The 12,276-nt window shown below is 40.9% G+C and overlaps 1 protein-coding gene across 1 annotated transcript; it reads right to left on the bottom strand.

Annotated features, from left to right (window-relative positions):
- Positions 1–5,548: 5,548 nt before the first annotated feature.
- Positions 5,549–11,676, bottom strand: rhoub (ras homolog family member Ub). Its single transcript, XM_031732827.2, has 3 exons — positions 11,243–11,676; positions 9,227–9,285; positions 5,549–7,661 (listed from the first exon to the last, which is right to left on the bottom strand). The coding sequence occupies exons 1-3, from the start codon at positions 11,439–11,441 to the stop codon at positions 7,206–7,208; spliced, it is 714 nt and encodes a 237-aa protein (XP_031588687.1). The 5' UTR covers positions 11,442–11,676; the 3' UTR covers positions 5,549–7,205.
- Positions 11,677–12,276: the final 600 nt, after the last annotated feature.

Raw genomic sequence — 12,276 nt, 5'->3', positions numbered from 1 at the left:
TTCAGCCACATTTGGCACGCTAATGTTATCTGTGTAGAAACCAGTGCTTCAAGCTAAATGCTAATGGTGGGCATATGGTTGAGAAAAAAAATGTGAATAACAACTAAGCACATATTTATTACATAGTCATAGCATTCCACAGCCTTAAGATTGTAAGTGTGCACTTAATTGGAAATGCACTTGATTATCTGATCATCATCAAGTTTTTGTTTTGGGAGTTTGCTGGTCTGAAGTCTTCAAGTTTGTGTTGGCACAAGGCCACAATCTTCCTAGGAGTGGATCCCCCAGCACCCTCAAAGTAAGCTTGTGCAACGCTCAGAGAAACATTAAATAAATAAATAAATAAAAAATAAGAGCTACATTTCAAACTCTACAGGCCTCAGTTAGCATGTTAAATATTAAAGATGATGACAGTTTGAATGGTTGGGAATGGTTGCCATGAATAAGTCTCTACTCTTCTAGAAAGAACATGGCAAGACGACTTAGGTTTGCAGAGTTGCATCTGAACAAACCACAAGACCAAAGGATCAATGTTCATTGGACAGACAAGATCAAAGTGGAGATGTCTGGCCATAATACACAGAGCCACATTTGGTGAAAAACACAAAAAACGCATATCCGTTGTTAAGCATAGTGGTGACGAGGCACTGATTTGGGCTTGTTTTGCAACCACAGTACCACAGTACTCCTCTGTATAGCTGTGAAACAGGACAAGGATCCCCAGTAAGCAAGAATCTACATAGAAAAGAGTCAACGTGCTGCTATGGCCCAGTCCACAAACTCAATTGAAAAGTTGTGGCAGGACTTTAAGAAAACTGTAAATCTCAATGAGCTAAAGCAACATTGTGAAGAAGAACAGGCCAAATTTCCTCCACAATGATGTGAGAGATTGATAAAGTCAAACAGAAAACAATTACCTCAAGTTATTACTGCTGAAGGTGGTTTAATAAACTAATAAGTCAGTGGGTGAACTTAGTTCGTCACAGGACTCCACTGACTTCATCACGTGATAAACAATTTTTATATGATTGTAGTAAGGCTGCTTACAATTATGCTAATATTCAATGGCACTGAGCTAACTTTGCTAAATAGGACAGTTACCTAATTTTTCAAGTAGAATTTTTTTTTATAAAGCATTAATACTTAAGACGTAACATGTTACATCTTAAATTTTGCAAGTAACAGGTCAAAACTAGTTGTTAGATATAAAAAAATGTTTTTATAAAGTAACAACACTTAAAAAAAATCAGGAAAGCACAAATTATTACAGATCATTTTATTGGAATACCTTAAATTGTCATGGAAATCTATAAACTAAAACTTAGCATGTCATCACAACCTATATGGTCTATCCACCTAGGACAATAAATTTAATCAGAACCAGAATCACTGTTGGCCATAGAGTTGTATTATTTCCTGAAATTTAATTACAAACCATTTTAGACCTATGTCACTTCAAACCAAAAATATCTGTCTCATATTGGTGGTAGGTCTAAAAGTGAGGAGATTTTTGCTGTCTGCTTTCTAACTTTCATGACATCCCAACCTTTTTGCTATTCGTTCTGCTACGGCTTTGCTAAAAATGAGATGAGATTCTCATATAAAAAGCATACAGTTTAAAACCCCAATAAGGTTGATGAAAATAATAATTATTCGCAGAGTGGACTGAAACAAGGACAGAGGACTGTACCATTGCTGACAAATTGCTGTTTTAAAAAAAGAATTTACTGGGCTATTTTTTTAAAGTTATCCTCAAGATGTGAAAGAAGCTGAAGGCAAATACAGTGTACATGTGTAAGTGCATACATGTGCACGTCCAAACAGTTTGCCTGATACAAAGACACATGTTCTACAGACTACAGGACAGATGTTCTGAAGGCAGAGATGGGCCTCTTTATAGCAAAACACAGAGCTGTTCAAAGAGGCCCTGCTGACCCCCGGGACAGAGCGACTCAATTAGCTTCCCATAATGAGAGCGCACTGTGGGGGGTGTTTATATAAGCTTATTAAAACATAATCCTAGTTGCCGCGCCATACTGTAGCATGCCAGACAGGCCACTCCTGCAACCAAGTGTGAGCCAACAGCCGGCTGGTGGGTTCAGTCATCAGAAATAAGGAGAAAAAAATAAAAATATTATTCGTAAATCTATACATTAAAGCTTCAGCAAATAATTTAGATAACATTTAAAACTTCCTCTTCAACTAGAGGTACAGTGATGAGAACATTTTTACAGTCCTTTGTCACAATCACATAAACACCTAACACTTTTAGTCTTGTGAATATATAAGGACAAGTCACTGAAATAACTGAGGTCTAAAAATGATTTCTGTCAAGAATAATGAACTGTACTCAATCAATATCTTTTAATCGGGCCCCAGACATATTGCATCGCATTACACAAGCTTGGGCAACAGTTAATCCTAAAGACAATGTACAAAGTGGACCACAGTCCACATTGTTGAACCCCTTCTCAACCCACAGACCCGATTAACATGGTTAATGTCTTTCAGTAATCCCACCCCGTGGCCTGAGCTCCAGTCATTATGCTGGCAATTGTGTGTGTGGGGTACCACAGAAATCCTTCATCAACTTAAAGACATCAGAACTGATTACTGATCTACTCTTTCATGTGGAGTCAGAGTTCAGTTGTTACCTAAATGGTTCTTAGAAGTTATATAAGGAGGTGTGCTCACGGGGTTGTAACCTTTAGAGGTTGTTACAGCTGAAGGAGGCTACAGCTGACTGGGCCACCCATTTCACACCATTAGCTCACCCAGTGTTGGTTTGACAGAAAGCGGAAGGTATTTCCATGAAGAAGAGCTGCTAGCAGGAACCATTAAGTAATCATACTCTGTATTTGAGGAGTTCAATGGCATAAAAAATTTGCGCTGATTAGGCTTTTTCTGATTTAAAAAAAATGTCTAGAAGGAATGGTTTGACAATATAGGAAATACACTCTCTTGCCAGGCTAGAAAAGAAGATTGTTACAACTCTCATCATCGCCTATCCAATATGATGCTAAGTTAGCACAGCTTAGCTTAGCATGAAAGCAGGAAATAGCTACGCTCTACTTTAGTCTGTTAGAGTTGAATAGTATACATAGCTACTGATCAAACTTAAGCGTAAAGGGAATGTTAGCATGCCAGGTTAAGTCAAAAATCTTCTGCGTCCTCTTAAATGGACCCATGCCAAACCCATGCTTTGAAGCTTTGTGGCTGAGTTTTCTTTGGTTTCAGTTTACTTTGATATTATTACTGTTATGAAATTTCACAAACTCACTAGCTGCAATGTTGGCATCCTATTAAAGCCTTTCATCGAGCTCTTTATAGCAACAGATTCTTGCACCAGTGTTTGTGCGTGATTTTGTACACCTGTATTAATGGGACTAAGATCTACTGAATTCAAAGAATACAAGTCCTGTGGCCTATTCCTTTTGTCCATATACTATAGGTCTAAAAGCTTTGCTAATCTCATCTAATCTAAATTTGACTAGTATTCTAACTAATACTGCACAGTCTCTTTCAGCTGCTAAATGAAATTAAGTATGTCCTGAAGTTTAATTAGTGTCAAAGTTTTGTCAGAAGCTTTTTTCAGGTGAACGTGGGATCATGAAAAGACAGAATTAGACACTTTGAGGTGGTCGGTTAAGACCGGGGCATTTTTGACTTTCCCATGTCTGTATGGAAAACAGGGTGAGGGGTGGATTACACTTAGAAACTGATGGACACTGCATGCTCATATGGCAGTTAATTGTCAATCACAAGCTAAGCCATTGTGAAGCAAACTCTGTTTTATCCTCCTTTTAAGTCATTTAAAAAATTAACATCAAGTTGTCTTAAAAAAGACCTAAAACTAGCAATTGAGACCACATAGAGTTTACTCAGGTCACTGATCTGACTTTTGCACAACTGGATGTCTTTTTGCTCCCAGAAGAATCTTGACTTGCTGAGCATTAAAGAGAATACAGATTAAAGGCACTTTTGCGCTGGCCTTACCTTTTATTCCCAGAGGCTATGTCCATCTTTTTATACAATCTGTGTTTAGACACATCACCATGGTGTTTTTACAGTTGTAGTTATGGCCATGTTCCCATTAACATTTGTAGTTACCCTCGACAGATTAATAAAGGCATTCAAGAGAAACTGAGCAGCTTTTTTGGACTGAACCCAATATTTGCCATAGTGGGAGAAATCTGATTGAGCAACGAATGTTAGTTTGACTTCTTTAACCAGTGACCATGAATGGGCTCCATTGCATGCACAGATTATCAGTGAATGATAATATTTTGTGAGTTCCACATGACTTCCATAATCTTCATGGGTTTGGCTCATTGACGTAATCTTTTTATTTACATTTTGTAACACAAATCCCCCCACATATGTTCATACTGAGCTCTTCTGGTTTATGCAGTAAAATACGTATTACCCATTGCAGTCTAAATTAGCAGAAAGACGTGCACACGGTGACAGAGTTAAACAATCTCACAGTGAAACTTCAGCGATGCGTAGAGCCCGCTGCTATGATGTTTCCTGACTGTTAGCTTCATGATTGACATCTCAGGATTCCAGTCGCAGACAATAACCTGTACTTCTAGCAGGCAGGTAGATATTACAGTCAAACACACAAGCCACGATGCTAAATCACAGGACGTTTCACAAGATAGCTGCCTTGCTGAGACACAACAATGGGGTTTCATGCTAAAATATTGGTGGAAAGTGGAGCCGTGCTAACTATCATAATTAGACCACTTGGCATCACTGCTGCTTTAGTTTCACTCACTCTGAGGCCGGACAGCATACTCATCTGCAGCCTGCCAGACGACACAGACTCTCTTTTTAGTCACCTACCCTATCATTAGCGTTTCTAAACAAGTACAAGATACCTAGCTAACCATCCTTCTCTGCCATTGTTGTACTGTGGTGTAGACACCCAGCTATACATGGCAGGAAAGGGCTATTTTAGTCAATTATAATCATCTGATCCTGCAAAGTTAAAAGTCTTGGTTCCCGACAAAACCTCTGAGGTTTCTGAATCTTTGAAGCGTTTTCCAACAAAAATGAAGTTTTGGTTCATTTTAGAGAGAACTGCTTACCTATGCAGAATCAATGACTGGTGATAGAACATGCAGCAGTTCTTCACTGTTGTTTTCTATGTCAGGTTATCTCATGGTTAATGATCACTTACTGTATATTGCTTTTACAGTACTATAAGGTAATTTGAGTCAACTACATCTAGTATAATGATTCTTAATTGAGATCCAACTGATAACAATAGTTGGAATGCTAAAAAAAAAGGGGACTAGAGAGGGGATATTTTACTTTTGAAAAGATAGAGGACACACACATAGAGTTGTGTATGTTTTTCTGATCCTCATTGTGGCAAACAAATAAAACCCTGTGTGTTTGGATCAAATTTCTCTTTTAGGACATATGAGATCCACGAAAACGTCTATTCATACTCTGTAGTAACCACTAACCTCAGAAACATTCCCCTGCCCTCTACCACGCGACCATGTAACACAGCTCCACAGAAGAGTCAACGACAAAGGCAGGTTAAATATTTCACATTTTATTTAGTTCCACTCATAAAACCCAAAGAACTTCTCTCATGGCAGAATCAGACACAAACTGAAACAATCATACGGAGCCCATTTAGAGTTGGGACAGCACAGACAAAGACCGAGTCACTTATACTGTATCTGTACAAGCAGATTTATCCTGATGACATTACAAACATCAAATGATCACTATGTAACATACATAATGGCGTGTGAGATCTCATACATCTGCTCTGTATTGCTGTTGATCAGTTATTGGCCCAGAAGGAACAGATAAATAGACAGATGAATGAAAGGCTTCTGAAAAATAAGAAGCAAACACAGAATCAGTCTCTTTGGCGATTTCACCTCATTTACTGCATAATCTCAAAAGTGGAGAGAGTTCCGTTTTATACTGACTGACAACGAAAGACCCTGTGATCATCCAGAGCAGTGAGCGGAGCAGCTAAGAGCCTTTACCTGCTTGGATCCTACTTTTGAAGAAGGATTTCCACTCTTTCACTGGTCCAAAGACCATTGCATAGCCAGACTTCAGTGATGTGTTTGAAATGTGGATAATACGACCAAGGTACAGTGGTATAACCCATGTATTGCTGCAACATTGTAACAGTAACAAAATGTTACGAAGTCGAACTGGCTTTAACATTTTGGAATCAGTCAAAGTGAAAACAGATATTGCTAAAACTTCCATAAAGCTACAGCAGAGATGTGTTCTCCAGATTGTGTTGGTTGGATGATGATCAGATCTTTGCTATTAATATTTTGCAAAATCAATCTGATGGTAAAGGAGCTTAATGGCCAATTAACAGCTGTGACAAAACTACGACAGCCTGTAGCATAACATACACCATTTAAAACGGCCATACACATCCTGGAGATGTCATCATCAATCCATTAAAAAAAAAATTATACTCATATACATTTGATTGTAAATTTTTAAAAGGATGAGTTAAATCTGATAAACTACAGAGTCTATTTTAGAAGCTATTTGACTCACAGATGCCTCTCGTTTGGAAAAAGTGCAGGGCTTGCAATGTTCAATTTGGGCTTTTAGGCGGAGCAGTTCATGTTTTGAATTCAATAAAACAAAATTGAAAAGAAAAATCGGGAAAAAATCTATCGCAAGTCTTGAAATCTGAGTTACAGTGTAGATCAAATGAAATAATATACTTTGACAAAGAAATGAACCAAATCATAAAAAAGAAAGAGTATATTTCTTAATATGTGATATCATCACCTTAATGACCCCCAAGTCAGCTGGAATTCCTTTGGACAAGTTCTGTATGATATGCAGTCCATGAGCCGTAACACTGTCTTAGTGCCATAATTTTTGGTTCCATGATGGTCACAGTCACATTTTACATACTGGCTCTGAAGAGCAGACAGTGGTTACAACCTTATGCTGTCTCTTAGGCATCAACAAAGGGTCTTTTCTGGTCAAAGTAAAACCATCAAATCCCCAAACAGCCATATAGCTTAGCCAGGTGCCCCTGCTGAACTGTTGCTCCATCGAATTAAAGTCACAGTAGGTCGTTTGAGGCCGTCCATGTGAAAGTAACAAGGAGTCCTTAAATCCAACTCAGCACTCCCAAATATGTCAGCAGTTCCAGTTTTACATCAGTTACAGAAATATTATCTCCTTCCCCCCTACTGGACACACACATATTTCTTCCACCAGGACTTGGAGAGCATCTTCATCTTATCGGCTGTGCTGCGGACCTTCCTCTCCCGCCGTGCTCTCCTATCAGACTGTCGCAGTCCCACAGAGATGGCCACATCAAACACCTCCTTCAGATTCTTTTGTGTCAGTGCTGAGCACTCAACGTACGTCACAGCCCCGATTTTTTCCGCCAGCGCTCTGGCATCTTCCTCCGGCACCGGCCTCTCCCTCCTTCTTGCCAACTCGATTAGCACTTTGACGTCCTCCCGCAGGTCGCACTGTGTCCCTACGAGGATGATGGGCGTCAGGGGGCAGCGGCGGCGGATTTCGGGGACCCACTTCTCCCAGACGTTTTGAAAGGAGGCGGGGCTGACCACGCTGAAGCAGAGCAACAAGGCATCTGTCCGACTGTAGCAGAAGTGGCGGAGTTTGTCGAACTCGTCCTGATGGAGAAGAACAAAGAGAGGAATTTTATTTTATATATTTTTTTTTAACATTTGTCAGGTTCAGAGTCTTTATTTTGATTTGAGCTGCCTCCCTTTACTCTGACCACACACAGATGCACTTGAACACACTCAAGTACTGTAACATCACATCACAGGAAAGGGAGTGGTGCCAGTAACTGTTAAATAACAAACTGTCTCGATAGTGTTTATATTGCGCTAATATTCAGAACAGACAAATCCTGCCCACACATTTATACCATTTGCAGTAAATCTCTTAAATTGACACTTTGGAGCCACACAGCTTTAACTTACATGGGCCTCCCACATCCTTGAGTACACAGATTAAGGTTGGCAGTAACTTGACTCAGAGCTCTCCTTTTTTTCCGTTTAACTCCATCCTTTCCAGCATATATCTACAAATCCTTATTTGACTAAACAATGCCGCAATCCCTCTCTGTGCCCTTAAAACACAATTAAAATGTGCAGAAAAAAAATCAGTAGTTTCCACATTTGGATTTGAGGCCCAGCACATGCAGCTTTTGAGTTTGACACACACACAAGGTCTGGCTGCGCTTTGCGATCTGATGACGTAGGCCCATCTGCAGAATATACACACACGTATCAACATCTCTGAGTGAGGAGCGACGTTGTTTATCAGCCCTGGAAGTGGCTGCTATCATCTTTTTCCAGACCTTCTGTGTCTTTCCATCTCTCCTCGCTCTCTCCCCTCTCATCTCAACGTTTTTGGCACACCCGACCAGTCTCTGGTTCAAGCTCACCCCCCACCCTCGCATAGAATTGCATCACTACAGTAAGTGTTTGTAGACTTTTATCTAGTTGAATTTGCCCCAGCTTGTCTGCGTCTGCGTGTATGTGTGTGCAGATTTAACGCCGTGAACAGCTCAGAACATGCTGTGAGGTTTTACACGTATTAGGGGTTTACTCAAAAGCCTCATTCCACTTTATAGCCAAACTGTCTTTGATTCTATGCAGAACTGGCAGTGCCCTCGCAGCGGCTGTGAATGTCAAATATGCTGCTCCCAGGGCAGGGTTTGACTGTAGTGGGTTATGAAACAACCACCCAATGCCCCAGAGAAAGAGAAACTGTTTCACAACACGTTCTTTCCAAGATTGGCCTATTAACATTATAATGAGTCAATAAATGTACCTGGCAAGCTCTGTGTAGCACAGTGTCATTCACCTTAGTAACAGTTTGCAACTAATAATAATTTTATAACCAAATGACTTTTAACCGATTATTTGTTCCATCAGTTCAGTGCCTCAAATATAGCGAGGATGAGTCTGCAAATGTACTCAAGAATTTTTTTTTTTTTTTTTTAAATGTCTTTGTAAACATTAGGAGCATGCACGGACCCTAATATCTGCTGTTAAAAACTACTCCTGCAGAACTCTGCATATAACACTGCAACCAAGCACTGGCGACTAATCAACCAACATGTGAGAGTTATGTTGAGCAAAGGCCGAGAAGCATGCAGGCACTGTATGTCAATGACCTGCGTAGAGTGCGAGTGGTAATGCAATGTGTTTGTGTGCAAGCTCACCTGTCCCGCAGTGTCACACAACTGTAGTCTGACTGGGCTTCCATCCACCTGAACCACAGCTGCAGATACAGAAACGGACAGAGAGAAAACAAAGTGAGTCACAGGTGACGGTATGAGTTTTAAGGCTGTGTATGTAACCCCCACCTGACACTTGAGTTAATGCACACACACACAGCTACTAACCGCAACACTCTCAGCAATAAACAAAACCCTTACAGTTTAAAAAACAAAAAGACTCCCCGCTGTCGCCTGCTCTGCTCTTCCAGCTCGCAAATGGCCTTGCTCTGTCTCGCCCACCCACTCTGCCAGTTACCGTTCAGACAGTAACACTTTACTGTCGCTCAGACCGCTCGGTGGGCTTTGTTCTGTGCTGTGTTTTGGCAGAGGCCAGTCCAAGGCTGTCTGATGGTGTGTGTATGTGTGTGTGCATGGGGGTAAAAACAAAGCAGATTTTGTTTATTTAGTGACTCTCTTCCAATAGGCCTCATTTCCAGATTGGAAAAGAGAGTGAGTCATCTCACAGTGAGTTTCATTACAGGGCCATTTATTCTTTTCAGAAAACTGAACACAACGCAGAGCAGCAGGCACATGGAAACATTTACAATAGGCCTGGAGCGTTTGGTCGGTCATACCACCTGATCAAAGGGTTCTGCTGGAACTATTCATATAGGAGGACAGCCGTCAGAACACCCTGCTTTCACAGAGGCAAGGGGGGGGGGGCGCGGGAGGACACAGAAGAAGGAACATAAGAGAGATGCCATTGGGTAATCATTTCCTAATACCTGACATATGATACTCCTTTGATTTTCTCATCCAAAACTTCTTATTGTCCAGTCTCCTAGCCTCCCGCTTCTCCAAGTCTCTGCCACCTGTGGCATTGTGTAACTGCTCAGAAGTCAGCTTTCAAGGGAACGCTCTGATTCCAGGCACTGAAAAATGACATCACTATTAAGGGCCCCAACTGCACAATCACTCTCTGTCAGGCCAGGGAGAAAGACAATCTCTGCCTCAGAGCTACTGCAACAGATGTGCCCGTTTCAGTATAGAAGAGAGGCCTTGGGGTCAAGGCTGACAACAATAGGCAGAGTTGTGCAATCCAAAACCCGTGAACCAGTGAACCAACCTCTGTTCTGTATGGAAGAGTTGAGCCAGCACTTGTCTAAGGGCGGTGTGTGTTCTCCAAGAGTGTTTTATGAGATTTGGGTTGGCCAAGTTGTTCCTTTTAATGCTTATCAAGAGTAATGTCAGGGAATTAGCTATGATTAATGACAAAAATTATTAAGTTTACAAGTTTTTTCACAGCCAGTCATTTTCTTTTTAAATATAAATGTTAGATTTTGAAAAGGTAAAATATTTTTGTATATAAATCAGGGTATGATCCTGCAAAACAACAAAACAGCTCCCATGTAGCTCTAGAACTGCATTTCAAATTGCATTTCAAATGGTATGTCTAAATAACAGATGTGATCATACGTCAATAACAGTGATCAACAGGTCACCGTGTATTTTTTTTCTATTCCAATACTGTTCGTGTTCAAACATCACCTTCAAAGGATTTTTGTTTTTCTTCTCTTACATCGCAAAAGCTTTCAGGGATTACTGAGACAGAAAGTGGAACAGCGCCAAATGGAAACCCAGCTACACAAGGGAGGATACCTCATCCACATTAACTACCGCTGATGGAGGACAAGATAGCAGGAAACACAAAGACAGCTATCAGTCCTTAACATCTGAATAATAGAGGGACACTGGGGAATATAGGTGGGGTGGGGCGAAGCTGATCTCTAAAACAAGCAAGAGTTGAAAAGGTATCCTGTGGACAATGGGTGATACTGACAGGTGGATGGAAACCAACAGATTTTCTATAGGAGGGTTTTCAAAGTGTCATAACTTTTATTAAGTTTATGCACCTCATTAAAATAACCTGGACAGTTGACACACATACACGGCCTGCCTGTGCATTTGCAACATTTCTAAAATCTGGAATAAAATTAATAAAATAATATGTCGGTTTACCCGAGAAGTCATCAAATGCAGTAGGGACGTATTTCGTCGGGTATCCATTCGTGGTGTAGCTGACCACCAGACTGGTTTTTCCCACCGCTCCATCGCCCAGCAGGACGCACTTCAGCAGCCGCTCCTGCGCCTGTCCTGGCCGGGTAGGTTTGGGTTTATGAGGAGGCACTGGAGGGGCCATGGTCCTACCGTAATCCATTCTGAGTGGAGGTGCCTTTCAGTCAGCCAGCTCTGCACCGCGATCTCCTCGATGGACCGGTGAAACACCCACCATGAGAACAGGTTCTTTCCTCCTTTGCAGTTTTTTCCCCCCCACAACGGTTATGATCGCAAATGGAGCTCGTGCGTAAAACCTCTCCTCCTGTACGCGCTGTCAAATCCAGTATGGGAAGTTACCGTCCAGTACTGCGCCGCTGAACACTGCAGTTTTACAAGGCGAGGGAGGATCCAAAGCGTTTTTTGTGTGTGTTTTAGGATTAATTTGACTAATCCCACCTACTTTTTCTCATTGGCTCCGCCCAGCAACGTGGGAGTGTGGATCCAAGTGTTCTTTGAAGAAAAGAACATTACCCTTATTAAACTGTTTTGGGGAAATTAGAAAACAAGAGGAACGATCCTGTTTTTTATTATTATTATCAATCTTTCCTTTCAATATATTATTGTGTAGTTTTCTCGTTTAACCTGTTACACACTGGGTTGCTATGGGCTTGATGTTTGACCTCTTGCAGGCATGTCCAGACGTGTCCTCACCAGTTAGGAGGAAACCTTGATGCCCTTTTTGAACATAGATTTCATACCCAGACTTCAGCCTCCTGACTTACTTTAACTTGTACTTTGTACGCTTTTCCAAGAAGGAACAGCAAGAATCTACAAGATTACTCAATCAATCAATAAATGGAAATATTCAAAGTAATTCTCCACGTGATCGACCTGGTTTAAACTGTCCAATATCTAAGGTGATCCGCTTTCTTATGCTAATTTGTCAGAGACACCGGAAACCTCGAAAACTGAACCGAATATTTTGCCTTTTGCCG

This window comes from Oreochromis aureus, linkage group 14, assembly GCF_013358895.1.
Source record: "Oreochromis aureus strain Israel breed Guangdong linkage group 14, ZZ_aureus, whole genome shotgun sequence".
Taxonomy (NCBI): Eukaryota; Metazoa; Chordata; class Actinopteri; order Cichliformes; family Cichlidae; genus Oreochromis; species Oreochromis aureus.
Note: the sequence above shows the minus strand (reverse complement) of the source record. Positions and strands in the feature narration are given on the sequence as shown.